The sequence below is a fragment of the Acipenser ruthenus genome, chromosome 11 (genome assembly GCF_902713425.1).
Source record: "Acipenser ruthenus chromosome 11, fAciRut3.2 maternal haplotype, whole genome shotgun sequence".
Taxonomy (NCBI): domain Eukaryota; kingdom Metazoa; phylum Chordata; class Actinopteri; order Acipenseriformes; family Acipenseridae; genus Acipenser; species Acipenser ruthenus.
The window spans coordinates 8978021-8997343 of NC_081199.1; the positions used below are offsets into that span (position 1 = coordinate 8978021).

Sequence of the window (19323 nt, forward strand, 5' to 3'; positions counted from 1 at the left end):
CATCCTGTTGAAACCTAGTTAATGAAGTATCATGGTTATCAATAGAACACAGTAGTAATATTTTTAATGGATCTACCCCTTCTAAGTGATCTTCAGCAACAGTACAATGGTTTTGTAGAGGGGCAATGGTAGTACTGGTAAGGGCAGATGAAATGGTACCATGGTACCCATTCTGATCATTGTAAGCACAGATCTGGTGGCCTAGATTTTCATATTTTGATATACAACTAATACACACTGGAAGTACCATATCAGAACAAGGCAGTGTCTCATTAGGATTACTGTTGAATATCTGTTCCAAATCCATTGTGTTCTCATTGCTGATGCAGCATTCTGCTGAGGTTTCTTTCTTTGGAAAATTGTCCCTTTAGGATTTGTTTGAGCATGTTTCTATCCTTGTGATTGGGGTATATCTTGTATTTGGCACAATAAATTGGTCTGAATCCTAGCAATGCATGATGCAGAACGGATTCATGTTTCAAAACCTCAGGGGTTTGGATATGTCCCACAGTGAAAACATTTATCAACTTTCTATAAGCTTTTTTTTTTTGGTACTAACGCTGTCAAAAAAGTAAAATGTTCCTGTTGCGCTGTTCTGTTTGCAGACGGCTCTGTGTGCCTGGCGAAGCCGTCTTATTGCGTCTATGTTGGTTTAACCCCTTTGGTCAGACATCAAACCGACAAACTCCTCCTGAGCCAAAGCGTTTTGCTCATCACCATCACCACCCAGAAAGCTAATATTAGGCCTAAGGGACGTTCGATGCTGAAGACAGAGTGCTTTGGAAAGCTCAGGGAACCTTCCACAGTGAAGCATGCTGTTTAGCATTGTGGGTCACTGCCCTTCACGCCCCTCACTCCCGCCTTTCAGAATCACCAGCACGGAACTCAGATCTCGAGGTGCAGATAAGGGCAAGGGGCTGGGGAGGGGGGAGAAAGGAGGACCCAGGTGAACTTGCACAGTAATTGAGATATTTACCACGCTCTCGCGCTATGCCTGCTTAGCAATGTGTTACCTTGGTTTGTATTGTCGTGGATGACATACTTAAACAGAAGCTTGGAATGAGGGAGAGATGCCATCTTAACTAATGTATTCTTGTTGTTTAGATACACTTTGTATCTTTTCCAGTTATCACAAACTGGTGTGCTCAATAGGGCTCCCTAACCTCCAAGTACAGCTGGTATACCAGAGTGCAACTCCATAACCTGTCCCCTTGCAAAACAGTGAACCTAGTGTATGAAAGAAATACATCAGTAAAAACTAATGTGACTGCAGGGGGGTAGGTTAATTGCTACACTCTGGTGTACCAAATGCATTTGGAGGTAAGACGTTATTCTGAGAGCTCTATTGAAGCCACAGAGGTGCTTTTAAAATTCTACTTTATATCTATCTATCGATCAATCAGTCTATCTATGAGGACCATAAGCTATTGCAGAAGAGTGTGATCCACAAGAGTGAGTCACTTTATCAGGTATACCCTAAAGAAGTGGCTGTGCCCTGTATATACATAATGGATATTCTTCAGGCTCTGCTTGCTTAGATATATTTAGCTACATTAGGGTAAGACAGGTGCTCCACCTGACCATCGTCAAAAAAAACCTACTTTCTGTCTACCATAAGTGGTCCCTAATCTTTTAAAACTTAAAAAGCTGAACCGAGGAATGTGAAACACACAAGAAGGCATTCAAGTGGAGATTAAAGCTACTTGAGCCTCCACCAAAAGCATACTCTCTGATCAGGGCTCAGGATTCAGTCTCAAGATTAACAAGATTAATCCCTCCTTGCAAAGTAAATAAGAAGCCCTGAATTTACCTCAAGTTTGTGTGTCTTTCAGTGGAACGGGTTAACCTGGAGCTCTATTAGCGGGACCTTTGCACTGTACAGTCTGCTGCAGGCTTCCTTCAGTTTATCTGACCCTTTACCATCTTAACACTGGCTTTCCAATCTCCAGCTCAAAGGTACCTCCCAGCAAACCTGCAATTATTACTTGGGAAGGTTTCACAAAGCAGATGTCTTCTGTCTGTTGTAATGCAGTTTCAGACAGCGGTTAAGGAGAGGGGCTTTGTTTCTGAATAGGAAAGGGTTAGGTCAGAGGTGACCATTGAATAAGTCTCCTGCATTGTATGGTGTGTAACAACATCAAATAAGAATTAATAGGTCAAACTGTCAGCTCACAGTCGTTTCCTGGCAAACCTGCAATTTGGGAAGACTTCACAAAAGCACATGCCTTCTGCTGTTTTACACAACAGATGATTTATGACAAGGGAAAAGGTCACATAACCCCCCCCATCTACACTTTTTACATTACAACCAATATATTGTTAAGATCCAGTCCTTTTTCTTGTCTGCAGATGTGTACAATTGGATATGTAAATTAACAAGCCCTGAAAGGAAAGCTCTATAAAATGGGAATTATGCCGACAACTGACAGCCAAAAATATGTACCATACGCTTCCACCTTTAAAGGTCCGTCGGGTATATTTGAGGAAATGAACTTGTTTGTTGCCACATTCTTCTTGTTTTCATGTGCATCAAATAATGTGTAGGCCCACTTATTTTTCTCATTAGATGTGTTTTTTTTTTTACTTTTCAAAAACATTTTTTCTTTAAACAATCTTTAAATATTAATTACATGGCATAATGCTAAACAACATACTAAACACTGAAGTTGTTAAAAGGTGGCGTTCACATAGAAAATGGATGAAAATGAGCAACATTGCACAAGTGGGCCTATGTAGAATTTGGGGAAAATAATAGTGTAGCAATAGACAAGTTCATGTCTCGCTACTGGTAAATGTTTAATTTTTGGCTCACTTGTAGGCAAATGTCCCATTTTAATGACCTTAATCATTTGTTTTACTGTACATATAGCAAAAGCAAAATATATACAGGATGCTGCTGGAAAGTGTTTAAAACCAGACAAACAAAAACTCAAACTCGCGAGAAATTATAAAGTTAATAAGCAAATAAAACTTCTTACTGCTTTTAAAAATGAAAATGAGCATATTCTCAACTGAGACATGAACCCTATTTTGTAAATTGGAAGCCCAGCAATAATGAAAGCTCATAAGTGGTATTAACACCTTCCAGTCATTTAGCTAGTCCCCTGAGTAGCATGCAAATACATGCTGATTTTGATTACATGTTTTATCCCAGGGGTAGAAACAGCAAGGTTCTTGGTCCACAGCCCAGACTGTCTGCAGTTCTGAATCCAGTCAAGCATTGCAGGATTGAGTTGAGGAGGGTTGGTGAAATGAAGACACTCTTCAGGATGAGGAAACTGGTGAAAGTCTTGTACGTGCGTTAACAAGTTGTCTAGAAGCTGCGATAAACCCAGAGAAGGCTGTGCCGAATTTAAGTAAATATTTAATGACTGCCTGTACATATAATCAGCTACTAAATACAGTATTGTCCATTTTTATTTTGGATTAATGTCTGTCCGCCCCCACCTACTGTATATTTTTACTAATATCTAAGAACCGCTGATCCAATAGAGTTGCAATTTGGTTAAGACTTTCTTTAGCACATGAGTTTCTGAGTGATGGTTAGTTTTTGTTTATCTTTTTACAATTTTTATATGCAACACTAATTTTAGTTGCTGTCTGTTATGAATTCCATATGTGGTCCTGTAGCCTTTCTTTTAATTTTCTCTGTTTTCTTCAGAAATGTTTTCCTCTAAAACTGTTAATCCCGGGCTTGGGGTTTGTAGTATCATGTCTTAAACCAGGGTGTCCAGGGTGTTTTAATAACCCATGGGAGCAGCACTCCCTGTTGGCTTCCAATCATGATGTACAACTCGGCACAACCAGGATTCAAACCAGCAAGCTCCTGATTGTATGACTATCTGTATGCTATCTACTTCGTTAGCCACTGGAAACTATTGGTTGATTTCTTATATATTTATAATAGCAAATCATATCTAGTTTATTCTTTGGTACCTGAAAATAATGGGTCTCTGCAATGGTGAGGGCCAAGATTGGCACCATGTTCAATACAGTAAAGTAGTGGAACAGAAGTAAACCTGTAATGTGTGTCAGTGGCAACAGGACTTGATTTGTTTTACCTTCTGAGAATCCTGTCTCATTGAAATAGACACGCTGTTTAAAATCTACAACCACAAGCTACAGTAATTCTGATGTAAAGTGGAGTGTTCTTCTGTGTTAGATCTTCGAACATGCCCAGGTGAGTGTTAATGAGTGTTGTGTTGCAGGAGTATGCACTCCCTGGTCTTTCAGACACTAGTCTACAGGATTTTCACTTCCTTGGCCAGAGCAGGATAATGATTTCCATACTTTTTGTATGTGACAGACAACACTCCTGAAGACCGTCCCAATGATTTACTTTGCTTCACTTTAGGAGGGAAAAGAGGGACTTGAAGCCTGGCCTGTGGATGGTGTAAAAAATGAAAGCCTAAATATTTACACCAAATGATAGTTGACTACATAGAAAAAAAATGTGACGGTTGCTGCAGCTGTTTTCTGTAGCATGAAGGACCTCCCTAACAGAAATGTTTTTAAAATCCCCCCTTGGGATATCATTGTAATACCCTGGAGAACTTTAGCATTACCAACACTAGCAAAACAGTCGATTTGAAACAGTGTTCCTGATACTGTTTACCACTGGGATTGATAGATCACTGCAATGGATTAACAGTGTATTAATTCATACCACTGTGATACCATGTCGCCACTGCAATGCAATTCTACCACTACAGCAGTTAGACTGTAGCAGCCATTGTGCTACCATTGCCCTCTTAGTACAGAAGTATTGCATTGCCATTATAGTGTCATTATTGCCAGATTAAAATGTTCATCCCAATTGGCTAAAAAATGAAAAAATGATTTGTTCTGACCAAAAATGGTCTACAGTATGCTGTCAATAATGCCCTCTGATACCACCTCACAATAAACAAAATGGCGGCCGCAGCCATTAGATATTAATTGTTAATTGTCATGCTTCTACTTGCACCAGTAAATTACACCTTCAACCTTATGCAGGAAATGCTCCCACAGCTTCTATTTCAACTTGTCTTGTAAGTTAATAAGACAACCGTCTTTTAAATCCAGCATGTAATAATGGGCTGGGACACTAAAATCCTGTGTTCTTAACTACGGTACGCTGTGCAGATCTTCTTCTTCATATTAGTTTCTATTTTATTTCCTGTAAGTAAAAGAGTAAAAAAAGGACGAGGGGTCCCCTCCCACTCTCCTCCTTTGCTCGGGGCCTGAGTAAGCTGTCCAAACAGAGCGGTCCAAAGCGACCCCCAGGGCTGGACGCTAATGAAACGGTGCAAGGTGACCGCCTGCCTGCTCTCTCGACGGGGCGGGGGGGGGGCTCTGTAAAGGAGAAATCACTTCCTCTCCAGATGAAAGAGGCTTTTGGCACACATCTGTTTTTATAAAAGAATGTGTATGTAAGCTTTAGTACCAGGACTCCTTAGCCTTAGTGCCCTCCCCCTCCATTCTCTCACACTCCACCTCCATCCTCTCTTAAAGGCTGTTTGTTAAGACAGCTTTGGAATGGGTATGGACTACAGGATTTATCTTAACTAATATATAATTCTAGTTGTTTATAGTCACATTGTTAAAACTTATAGGAAGTTAAGTCAAGTAGAGAAACATTTCAGCTAGTGCCTTCTTCAGTGTAAGAAGTGTACTTTCTTTCCTTAAAGAAATGTGATGGTGTGCTTTGATGCCATGGATGGATTCACTTTATAAATCATTTTCTTTTTTGGTTATCACATTCTGGTGACTTTTAATAGAAGTTTAAAGCACCCCTCTGGCCTGAAGAGAGTTCCCAAACATGTCTAACCTCCAATAACATCTGATACAAACAGTGTAACCGTTAAACTGTCCCCCTGCAACAAGTACCCCTATAGTGGATGAAAAAATACCAAATCTAATCTATATGGTATTTTTTAATGATGGATTTCTCACATCTACTCGGGGCAGAGTGTTGCAGGTGAACTTGTTAGCGGCTGGAGGTTAGACATGCTCTATTGGGACAATAGAGGTGCTTTAAACATCAGAAAACTATAAAAGCCTCCAAAATGGGATAACAGAAACACATTTTGTATTACCAATTAGCTTCTAGTGACAGTAAAGAAGGCATAAGTGGAATAAACTACAGTGTTTGCCAAAGTCTATATTTCTGTAATTTATAGAAAAATCTAAGTAAGAAAACACAACTGTAGACTGCCTTTATATTACTTTAGTATAGTTCTAGTTTAGTACAATTGAACAGATCGAGATTCTAGTTAGTTAAATAAACCTCCCAGTTTTTGTCATGGTCTTTTGATGTGGTGCTGTGAGAGCACTGGGTCAATCTTGAGGTGAGTTCGGGGTTTGTTTATTTCAGAGTGACTAGCAGGCTCTGCAGACCTCTTTCAGGGGGTTCCTTGCTTGGTAAAAAAAAAACCTCACAGAGAAATAAACAGGTTGTCAGGGTCTGACGAGTGAAACATATTTTCAAGGCCTGGCAGTGACACTGTTCACTGGGGGAGGGTGGGGTTATCAAAATCCTGGCCTATGAAATGATACTCAAAAATGAAGCAGGCCTTTCTGTATACCCCGACACAGGGCACCATTTCTTGCATGGTTAAACTAAGCAGGGATGTTGAAAGCTAAGAGTTTAAATGTTTAATCCTATTGATTTTATTAGAAATGCATATGAAGTATAGATGTAGTGTTTATACTGGAGTATAAAGTGTAAGATTATTTAATATTCTGTATTTATTATTATTATTATTTATTATTATTATTTATTTCTTAGCAGACGCCCTTATCCAGGGCGACTTACAATCGTAAGCAAATACATTTCAAGTGTTACAATACAAGTAATACAATAAGAGCAAGAAATACAATAACTTTTGTTCAAGTGTGACAAACCACAATTCAATAATACAGCAGATAATAGTGATAGTTACATCAGGATATGATTAAATAGTGATAGTTACATCAGGATATGATTAAATACAAAATACTACAGGTTAAACACTTGGCAGATTACAGTATTCTGAAGTACAGGATTAAATGCAGTAAAATAGGGGGCAGATAAGAGCAAAATAAAGCACATTTAAATGAAGGGTGATAGTGTCCCAGGATACAAACAGAGGAGTTCTACCGGTGCTGTTTGAAGAGGTGAGTCTTAAGGAGGCGCCGGAATGTGGTCAGGGACTGAGTCCTGACATCTGTAGGAAGGTCATTCCACCACTGCGGAGCAAGGGTGGAGAAGGAGCGGGCTCTGGAGGCAGGGGAGCGTATTTATTCATATTCTAGTCCATATTATTGCTTTACACATTAATAATATTTAAACTCTATTGCAGTGCTTCTTGTTATGGGCTTTCTGAGTGGTTACCAACTCTCCAAATATGTTTAGCGTTTAGTCTCAAACTGATTTTTTTTTTATCAAATGTTTAAACTTCAAAGACCAGACTTTCTAGTATGGTACAGATTCCGATCAGCACTCCAATCTGAACAGGTTCCGGTCTCAACTGGTTAAGATTAGCGAGGGTCTGTACCCTATGATTTCAGCTATGCCCACTTTGGCACACAAAGTATTGGCTCAAAACCACATTTTTCATTAAACAGCACTTCGGTACCTAATGGATCACACATGTCAAGTATTATCAGTAGCTACGATGCGGAAGCGTTAGCTAATGCTCCAGATTGGCAGTACCTTGCCCCTGACTAGGCAAAGATGGATTATTGTAAAGCTTTGTTTGTGGCCCTCTCTGGTTGTACACAGTCTAGTGTGAATGCCTGTTTTATGACTAAAAACTTGATTACTTCTCTTGATAAAGGTGACCAAACGGGTTGAATACCAGAAAAAATCTCACCAGCTATGACAACACAAATTAATTATACCTAGCTTGGGATCACCATGGTACTACAATGGTTTGTATTGGTTTATAACATTATAATATTACCCCAAAGATACATCCATTACCAAATGATCTTCAATGGCTATGGGACATGGTATGGACATGGTATGACATACAATGGGATGAGGTTGACCAAATATACCCAGGTAATCCATTGTCGTATCATGGCACCAAATTAGCATCAGCGTGGTGCCATGTCAGAATATTTGTACTAAGTCTGTTATGTCGCCATTGCCGATAATGCTTTGAGGACTTTTGAGTCCTCAAATTAAACTTCCAGGGCCCCCTAGTGGCTCACCTGACTAAGGTGACAAGGGAGCGCAAGTTCGTGTACTGACTGTGCGACTTTGTCGGTGTCCACTGGGGATTCCACAGGCATTGTCTCTGACGGCAAAATCATTAGGGACTGTACTAATAGGGACACCTACAGGGCTGGCTGTTGTCTGACAGCTCACCAACCTCTGCTACAGAGCCCCTGGGTGCAAAGAGGCAATTCGCTTGGGGATAGGAAGATGCCCCCTGATCTTCAGCTGTTGCTTGGGGTGTTACTGTAGTGAAGGAACATAACTGGACATTTTAAATGGGGAGGGTAGCTGGGGGTTAAATAATTGGGAACACTCATTTTATACAAATATACAAATAAATAAACTTTTAAAAAGTGCTCACTGTGTGAGCTTAACAGCCTTCCTTCTGCCTCTACCTGCAGTCTAGGTGTGAATACTGTATGTAAGTTTAGTTTTAGCTCAATACTGTTTTACAGTTGAAGCTCAAAGATGTGGTGGTAATTCCCATCCCCTTACTAGACTTGTTAACTTTGTGGACCTCTGCTGGAAGTCTCTTCTGTGAATGGCTGGCTGTGCTGTCTGGTGTTTCCTGGCGTCAGGTTGTTTGGGTAACCCCAGCCAGCATGGAGGGGGCTGGGGGAGTGTTTAGGTTTCAGTCAGGCTGTCGGCGTCGCTGCCAAGGAGAAGCAGCGAGAGGTTTGTTCACAGAGCTGAGCTGGAGCCAGAGCAGCAAACCGGGGAGAGATGTATCCACAGAACAGGTCAGGGGGTCAAAGCTTTGGGATGGAGACAGGCTTGTTTGGCTAGAGGATGCTGGGACAGTGGGGGTCTAAGATAGAGGGGCGCACAGTCGGCTGTAGCATCAGGGAGAAACACCAAAACAAACAAACTCCCATCAATTTGTGATCATTGCTTGTTAGCAATTAAAAAAAAAAAACAATGATGAAATGTTTATAATATGAATGCATCTGTGGAAAAATGAAATATGAATTCATTTCTTGTTTATGCATGCTGTAGGACTTTGATAATATTTAGATGATTTTTTTTTTTTTGTGCACGGAACCTTCCATTCTTATGTTCAGTGTCAATATTGAGTAACGTGGTGTCCACCTGGTCTAGCTTATTGGTAGTTTGAACGAGGATGGCAATGCAAAAAACACGACATGCTTCTGTATAGATTTCACAAAGCATTTAGCACTGTTTTAATGCAAATGCTAAACAACTAGCAAAAAACAACTTAGATGCATCTGGGAGCTCCTCGTCAGCTAATTCTTTACGAACATAAGAAAATGTACAAACAACAGCTCGCCCCATTTCAGCTTGTCCGGTTCCTATTAGCTGATTGATCTCAGAACATTGTCACATTAGGTCTTAAAGGATCCTAGTGATTCAGTCTCAGCATCATGACTAGGTAACCTATTGTATACACTCGCCACTCTGTGTGAAGAAGTGTCTCCTTCCCTCTGTTCTAAGTCTATCTCCAATTAATTTCCAGAGAAACATCCCAAGAAAAGTAAAAGACAGAACAGAACAAATCAGTAAACCTTACTTTGATTGCAAGTTGTTTTGCTTTTCTCAAATGCCAAAAGTACTTTTGTTTTTTCTTCTACTAAAAGAGCTACATTTTGTTTAATCTTGGAGTGTGTAATCTTGACATATTTAAAACACAGTCAGATTAGATTAATTAAATAAGGCTGCCAACAGTAGTTACAGGTGGTGCTGTAGCTAGATAATCCCCAGTCACAGTATTGCCCCTATTGCTTCTCGCTCCAGGAAGATCTATAGAAAGAAGATTTCAGACTAAATATTTTGCTGTTGTTCTGGAGCCACCAGTGACACTGACACTGAGCTTCCTCCAGGTGGGTTTGTTTCCAAACAGTTCAAACCAAACAGGAGACCTGCTTCACAAACACAGAGTGGGGCAGATACACACTGCCTGTGTGGTCTACTGGACAGTGCTGAGGACTGGGGGGATGGGAGCAGTGTGGTATACTGGATAGAGCTGAGGACTGGGGAGATGGGAGCAGTGTGGTCTGCTGGATAGAGCTGAGGACTGGGGAGATGGGAGCAGTGTGGTATACTGGATAGAGCTGAGGACTGGGGAGATGGGAGCAGTGTGGTCTGCTGGATAGAGCTGAGGACTGGGGAGATGGGAGCAGTGTGGTATACTGGATAGAGCTGAGGACTGGGGAGATGGGAGCAGTGTGGTCTAGCAGACAGAGCTGAGGACTGGGGAGATGGGAGCAGTTTGGTCTAGTAGACAGAGCTGAGGACTGGGGAGATGGGAGCAGTGTGGTCTAGCAGACAGAGCTGAGGACTGGGGAGATGGGAGCAGTTTGGTCTAGTAGACAGAGCTGAGGACTGGGGAGATGGGAGCAGTGTGGTCTAGTAGACAGAGCTGAGGACTGGGGAGATGGGAGCAGTTTGGTCTAGTAGACAGAGCTGAGGACTGGGGAGCAGTGTGGTCTAGTGGATAGAGCTGAGGACTGGGGAGATGGGAGCAGTTTGGTCTAGTAGACAGAGCTGAGGACTGGGAAGATGGGAGCAGTGTGGTCTAGTAGACAGAGCTGAGGACTGGGGAGCAGTGTGGTCTAGTGGATAGAGCTGAGTGAAGTGGTTTGAACTGAGGGTCTGGGACGGAAGAAATGTGGACTAATGAAGGACTGAGAGGAAACTATGGCCTATTGGTTGGAACTAGGGGACTGAGAAGGAAGCAGTGTAGCCTGGTGGTTAGAGCCAAGGGACTGGGAGGGAAGCAGTGTGACCCAGTGGTTGGATTTGAGATACTGAGAGTTTGTGGTCTAGTGCTTAGAGGAGGGGTCTAGGAGTTGGTGTGGGCTCAGAAAAAAAAAGCCCTTGGTTAAAATCCAATCCAAGTTGCATTGGCAAGTGCTTAAGCCAGAAAGCCCAGCTGTAAAGCCAGATCCAGGCTCCCTTTACCCCACACGCAGTCACAGAAATACGCACACGCTGGAAGCAATGCAGGCTTTCGATTTGGGCAATTGGTAATTACTGGGGAAATAACAAGTTGAGTATAATATGTAGAGTAGAAGGAGGGAGAAAGAAAGCAAGAACTTGAGTCAAGCTACTAACTAGCATACTGAGTCAAGCTACTGATGTCAATCATATTGTATATTTAACATTATCATTTAGTTGACGGGTAGCATTTGTTTTTTTAAAGACAACAGCCCTACGGGCAAACCATGGTGTCTGTCATTAATTCTATTCACAAATAAATGTTTGTTCCAATCACATAGGTTACCAGTGTGACATTGTGGGTTAAATATAAAAACCAAACCACTATAACTAATGCAAACTCCCATCAATCTGTACAAACTGTGCTTAATGAAGTAGTGGCAGATATTTTATTGCTAAATTATGGTTCAGGACAAACAGTCCTCTTTAGATGGAAAACAGCATTTTTGGAAATTCCATTGAAAAGCGGGCGAGAAAGCGATTCATGGAGACAGAGTGAGGAGGAGGGAGGCGGGGGGAGTGTGTTACACGGATAGCTTACCCACCACTGCAAGAAAGCTAACAACAAAATAACATGACTTGTGGTTTGGAAGCATTTCCAGGGCCATAAAATATAAAGCTAAAACAGACACTCCTTTCATGCTGCTACTGTACAACTCATCTGCTCTGCACTTTGTTAATCCTAAACCTCCAGATTCTGAGTGTGCCTTATTAGTTCCAGATCATGAAAAGGTATGTGTGTGTGTGTGTGAATCTGTTCCTGGGATGTAATCACTTCCTGTGTGGCAGCTCACAGGATCTTAGCTAGAGAGCACTGGCGCGAAACTGCTCTACAGAACAGGAAGTGATTTCGTACCAGGAAGTAGCTGCAATAGGCTACTTCTCATACTTCAGCATTTAGCTATGCCGATAAAGCAGCTTCTGTTCAATCTTTCGATCTTTAATTTTCAAGTTCAAATTTATAATCAAATATTATAATGGACCTCTTTACATGAGATGCCTTCAAGACCTTCTGATGTTAACAATAAACGATGAGCACAGGATTGCAAAAGCCTTATGCAAGTTAGAAAAGGGGTTCAAGTTTTATCTCCAGCTCCCTCTGTGACTAGGAAGGGGAGTTATTACATTTGTCGATGTATTTATTTTCATTTCTTTCTTTATAATTTCATTTTTTTAACTCAACATTGCTTGACAGAATTTTAAAAGTAAGCATGTGTTACTTATCGTCTGTCTACTTTTATGTGGTGCATAACTAAGCTGGCAATCTGCAGGCCATTTAACACTCTCCCACACACGAGCAAAGACTCTGAAAATGCTGGCATTTTTTTTTTTTTTTAATTGGCATTCCAGGCTACTTAATTAGGCATTTGTTGAACTTGTATGTGTGCTGCATTTTTAATATGCAAAGTCTGCTGTGATTATGTACGAGTGTGTTGTGTTTTATATTGTAAAGCGCATTGAGATGTGCTACATAAATTGCACTATATAAAATAAAGATTATTATTATTATTATAAAAGTACTCTCCAAACTCATTGAATTCCTTTTTCTGTTAGTGTCAAACAAAGACAAGGTGACAGCAGAAATCAGGGTAAGGACTCACTGTTTTAAATCCTTGAAGAATGAGAAGCCGCACAGTTTAATAGTTGGGTGTAAAGTTCAGAGTTCCAGTTCTTGTAGCTTGCAAATCTGTTTTGTATATAAGAATAACAATGAATACAAAATTGACATTATCATTAAAACAATTCTACTGTGAGCATTTGTACATATTTGTATGCTATGAATTTAAATAGCTAACGGTACACAAATGTGTGTATATAAACATACTTGATCAAGACCATGCACTACATTATATAAACGTATAAACTCTAAATTAAGTGAATAATACTAACCTTGTGTAGAATCAGATGCAAAGCTTGCAAAACTTTGGAGACCAAAACTTTGACTCAGGGCTATCTCTTCTAGCTTAAGCTTTAAAACCTTGATCTCATTTGACAACTCCTCGTTTTTAGAAATGGACAAATCAAGGACTGATGGCTCAGGCTTCGAACAATAACCGTGACACTGCACTGCACAAGTACAGTCCATTTCTTCTTCTGGACCCTGTACTGGCTTTTCTCTTCGGTCCCACACACTGAGCCTTTGGGCCGGCAAGGAGTACTGATTCCAGTCAAACAGAACTGGAACACAGCCTTGATGCAGCCTCCAACAGCCTCCTGGTGATGGTTCAGTTAGGTCTTTGCTAACAAAATGCCGACTGCAAACTTTGGCGTGTTTAGTGAATTTCTCTCTTCGAATATTTGTAAGCCACATATTTCATGCACTGGAAATGCATGAAAACTTACCAATGAATTGTTCTGTGCTGAAGCGGAGAATAGTGATCACTACCATTTCCTTCTCGTCGTTGATAATTAAAGGTTTTCACAGTTGTGCCTGAAGTACAACTCATCCTCTTTCTCTCAGCAAGTAAAAAATCAAGTGATACATCTTTGTAAATCGTTCAATACAACAGACAAAATGTAAACAGCAGGATTTCGACTACGCCACTTACTCTGAGCTGAGACACAGGTATAGCTGCAAGCAGCCAATAGCAGCATTGTCTTATTATTGCATTTATTACATTGTTTCAAATTCAAGCAAAAAAATACAACCAAAGAACCAAACGATCTACAACAAAAAAGGGAAGCCAGGGATAATGTTGTCAATGCTGACAAGTATGTCAGTAACATGCATTCCCAAATTAGAACTACAGTATATCAATATGATGAAAAAGTTGATAATCATGACATAACAACAGTATGTACAGAATAGTATAGCATAATAATAACCAGGTTTCATGACAATCTGATAAGTGATTATCCAGATACATGCACAAAATGTCAGTGTCAGACAGATGGATGGTCGGACAGACACTGATATGATCAATAATTTATGTTAAATAATGTTAATTGGATAAGTGGCTCTCCAGATATATGGAGGAATCTGTGAAGGGTGACATACTGTACGTACAACCACCTCCACTATGTCCACTACACAGGGGCTTCATACACAGCTGCTAATAATAAGAGGCTTTAAAAACCACAGCACTCCTTAAACTCCTCAGCTAGTTAAAGAATGTTTTGTGGCTAAAATCAAGTTCGAATCAATATTTCATACGCTGTTGTTAAAGAAGACAATAACAGCTTAGATTTATTAGTTAAAGCTTTGTGGATATTGGGTCCGGTGTGTAAAACAGTCTCAAATATTGTTTAGCATGGCATTGCATAATAAGACTCTGAGCCCAATTAACTTTAAACTGGAAGAAAGACTTGGAGTAAAATGTGAGTTCATGGAATAAATAAAGCACCTGTATTCTGATCCACAGGCGCTTAGTTTATCCCATGAAGCTGAATCCAAGCTAATTGTTATTGAATGGTGTGTGTGTGCGTGTGTGTCTGTGTGTGCCTCAGCTCTACAGGCCAAACTTTTATGAGCTACCTTGACTTCCCGTTGCCCCCTACTCAGCTCAGTTCAATGGCAGTTTGTTGGCATCAGCACAGTCCAGTTGAAGCTTTCTTTTATTACTGTAATAGTTATTGTACCAGGAAGTTAACCCTTTCTCTCCAGGACTTCTAGCAAGGCTAAACTACCTTACTTTCAGTAGCTCATTTCTGTGCTTCTTTATTGTTTTTCTATCTGACTTGCCAATCACAAATAGTTTCATTTTGAGTTTCTCAGAGAGTTGCAGTGATACTCGATATATATTTTCCCCCTACCTCTCCCCCTCCCTCACCCACCCTCTCAGTTACCTGACCCTAACCCACCACTCTGTAGTCTATAGCTGGTACAGCTGGTGATGTTGCTTCTGGCTCTTTATTGTAAGCATTCAGAGCAAAACTATCCCCGGGCCTTTCAGCCTCAGGGGACTCGTCTTCAATTTCAGGCACAAAATGGCTGATGGTTCACTGCTGTGTAAAGCTGTATGGACACACTTTGACTGAATAAGAGGGTCATTAGAGACTGTTGTTGACTAATGTACTCAAGAACGCCCGCTTGTGGTTGATTAGTATAATGAGCTGTCCCCTTTGTACAAATGATACAAGTTTAACTGCCATAGTCCTGATGGCTGTTGGTAATACAGTAGGCCTGTTTACTATTTCCAGCCCTATTTCTTGTATTTTCACTTTTAAGATGTCAAGCAGACCAGCTTTTTGGCTAATGCCTGATAACCTGGTGTGACAGGCCGGCCTTGTGGTGACGTCCCCAGACCAGGAAGTGGACACTGGCACTCAAGTACTGCTGGTTGAAGTGCTGGTGTTTCATTCAACAAAAATAAATAAAAAGGAGATACAAAAAAACACTGCTCACAGAGCAAAATAAAAGTTTAAACAAAAACAAATCTGGTACACACAATACCTCCACCCACAACACGTACCGCACTGGTCCTTCCAGCACACGTAGCAATTGTATTTTCTTTCTTTACGTCTCTCTCGCTCGCTCAGATCCTCTTCTGTGAACACCCACCCCGCTATGAGCGGCTGCTGTACTTTTACACACGTGACCATCTCTGAATTAGCAAGAAATTAATCAATCCGGAGATGGCCACATTCTGCACGCGTTTAGAGGGATGGGGCTTTAACCCCATTCACGCTGCCAAACATTAACAAAACATCACCCGTTCTTAAATCCCAAACTATACGTTTAAATGCAACAAATCATAACAATTCAACCCCAAAATAATACATTTTTAGAAAGCCCTGCCCCATTATTTACATGCAGGGCTCTCCTGCCCTGCTACACCTGGGTTCTTTGTTGAGCTAGGATCAGTTCTGAAGTGTAAATCTTAGTTTCTTATAGTTGTATCTCAGAATTTATGATTGAGTGTTTTGGAATTTATGGCAGACCTTTGTAAACTGTATATTAACTCCAATCTCCTCAGAGTAAATGCTTTCATTACAAAAGATGGCAGGTGTTGGCGAGAAAAGATTGATGAAGCGGCTGAGACAGTCTGACAGGTGGGCTTTTAAGCAGGAAATGTGTATGTAATGCTGGAACATGTATTCATATAGTCCAGGCCAAGTAACACAGTTAATCTACAAACATAGTTTTTCTGTATTTCTTCCAGAATCAGTGAATCATCTGGAAGATGGAGCGAGGCAGCAAGCTCTCCTACGTAGGCCGCTGGCTCGGACTAGAGAATATCTATCAAGTAAGAATCTGTTGCCACTGCTCAGTCTTTTCTGTGGACTGACAGACAGCTCCAGCGTCCAGTGCTGTCTCTCACCTTCCACTGCCCTTTCCCTCTGTGCTTCTTGACCTCCAGTGACCCTTCCTCAGTGACGTCACTGATTTTGTTTTTAGGTTGTGCTCAGAGCTGTCATGCTTGGTGTTCCGTTTCCCCACCACCTCAATGCATCTGTCCTGCTCACAGTCCAACCTTCTTAAAGTCAAACACAGTTATCAGTTAACTGATTTCCATCCCACTTAATATCGCTTTAGGAAAAAAAAAAAGTGCTTACAGGATTAATATGTTATAAATGTAAAGATGCACAATATGAACGAGCTTAGAGAACCAGACGAGCTTAGATGTGCTGAATGGCCTCCTCTCTTTAGTACATTTTCTTATGTTCTTATGTTCTTATGTTCTATACTTTGAGGTGCTATGGATTAACAGTATCTTCAGAAATACACAGTAAAATACAAAAAACCCTATATTTTAGCTGTTTCAGCTATAATTTTCTTTAAAAACCAGAGCATGCCTAAAATATGTCTCTCGCTCCCTGGGATCCTGGTCTTGGAGGGGGGCAGGAAACCTTGCAGACCCCAGAGCTTTGGGGAGCAACCTTGACCTCTGTGACTCCTCAAGCAGTCTGTCTGAGTCCCTGTCGGCTGCTTCTGTCTCTGATTCCGAGTACTTTACAAGGTGCTGCACGCAAACCCCAACACACACTGACTCATACTCTCACACACAAAGCTTTCAAATGACATGCTCAGGATACTTGATACTTTTTTTTTTAAAATGTATTTAAAGCAGACCACTATATGCAGAGAGTATCAATATATATGTTTGAACTTATATGTTAGGGTCACCGTTAGTTTTTGAATTATCGTAATGCTATACATGTGTTTTCTTCAACCTTTTTACCTGCAGCATTGTATAATTGCACACATAGGCATACGTGCTGCTTTTTGAGAAAATCCATTAGTTTCACATATAAGCCCATGGGTCTATGTCGGATTATAAGTGCCCCCAAATCTGAGATCAGTTCAAACGCAAGGCTTAAGGGCTCAGATGTTTTTACGTCTCTACACCAGCATGTTAAGTTGTGGTAGTACCAATGATAAAGACCACATTAAAGCATTGTAAATAGATTTGTGATAGAGCTTTTTTCTTTCAATTCTACTGCTTTCCAAAATAGCCCCATACACAAGCCCTTATCCATTTTTAGACGTCATTGGCATGAAACACTTGTTTGCATTCATAATGCATTCCTTCTGCAGTCTTTGTAAACTCATTTCTGGTTGTAAATCGAAATGGAATATTTTTCAAGAAGCATTCACTTTACAAGTTTGGATCCAAAGTGGATCCTTATTTCCAGATACCCACAGTTGATGAATCCTTTTGTTTCATAAATTCTAGTGTATATTTTTGCTTCCTGGCATACATTTTGAATGCCTAAACAAGCATGTGAATCCACTTTGAATGCAAAAACAATCCCACCATTAACACCAATGCCAACTCCAACGTCCAATGGAAGATCTCTTTGCCCCACTTTGAGAGTGAGGCATGTTTAAACACTGAAGCTTTAGACCAAGTGTGTTGTTACCAGGGTCACCAATGGAGGGTAGAAATATGTGTGTTAGTGTGGGGGGAGGAGGCACAGTGCAAAAGAAAGACATGCTGGTGGCAGGTTTATATCACAGCTTTAATAGGAGAGGCTCATTCCGACCCAAGAGGTTGTGGTTAAGTTGTGTGGAAGTAATGGGTTTGCAGTCAACAGACCAAGAAATACACCCCCATGATCTGGAAATATTTAAATAGAGGTTGTATTGAAAAGGCTTATATTGCAGAATGATTTAGGAATAAAGGTCAACTACTGTTAAAGAAGACGACAACCGTGCAGAATAGTTTAATCAATATCTCAGTTGTCAAAACAGATTTTTAAAAAGTAGTCTTTTGTAAAAAAGGGCACGTTATTTTAACCAATGACAGTTAGACTAAAATGCCATTCTGTCAACAAAAGCCTTTTGTTCCTGTAGTCTACCATGACGGAATGCTGGTGAAGGGCCCCATCGCTTCAGCCTTGAAAAAATCTGGGTTAGAGGAGATTTAATTGAAGTTTCTAAAGCCATAAACGCTGTATAGATAACCCAAGTCAATACTTCAAACTTAACAGAGAGTAGAGCAAGAGGGCACAAAGTAAAAGAAGTTAATAAATCCATAAAATGGTTTACCAGGTGAAGTACATTCAGCTTATGAAACTAGCGTTGCCTAACACATCAGAGTACTCTCGCAAAAGATTATACAGATCAATTGATAGACAGCCTGTGTTTTGAGGGAATTGTTTAAGAAAATCTGTACAGGTTTTGTTCCCCTACTGTTCTGAAGCTGTATACGAATTTTATAGAAACAAACACCCACCCATCCTTGCAAGAAAATGTTACTTAAAAAAATAGTATGTGCTTGTGTCTCCAAGTGTCTCCCCTGGTAAAAGCATGACTGCCTGGTGTGCAAGGTGAGTCATACAGTCAGGGGAGCGCAGGTCCACGTCCTGGCTATGCAAAGTCACCAGTCTTCACTGGTGCACCTGTGGGTTAGGGATGCAAAACCGTCAGGGACTGTTTCTCCTCATTGTGCTACAGCTAACTCTACTGGCCTGGAGCCTGATGAGCTCAAGCGTACACCTGCAGGGCTGGCCTTTGTCACCCAGAGCCTGGTAGCTTGCTGAGTTCCTAGGTGTAAAGAGGCAGTTGACTTGGCTGTGGGACTGGAGGACGCCCACTGACATTCACTTGTCCTGAGCTGTGTGAGAATTGCTGCAGGAACATCACACACATAGCTAGATTCCATCAGATGAGCTGAACAGCCTCTTCTCAAGCCCAATGTTTCACATTCTGATGCAAGCTCAGTATTTAGGGGGTTAGCATGTCTGTATAATTCTTTCTAGAGGGAAATAAGACTCACAGCAGAACAGTTCCAATAATG

General features: G+C 40.8%; 1 protein-coding gene across 3 annotated transcripts in view; it reads left to right on the plus strand.

Annotated features, from left to right (window-relative positions):
* The window catches only part of LOC117426892 (EMI domain-containing protein 1-like), an 82681-nt gene that overhangs the window by 42940 nt on the left and 20418 nt on the right, over positions 1 to 19323 (plus strand). For all 3 annotated transcript variants that reach the window (XM_059033289.1, XM_059033287.1, XM_059033288.1), the window contains exon 4: positions 16243 to 16326. In XM_059033289.1, the coding sequence (XP_058889272.1) occupies positions 16243 to 16326 (84 nt within the window). The remainder of the gene's footprint in view (positions 1 to 16242; positions 16327 to 19323) is intronic.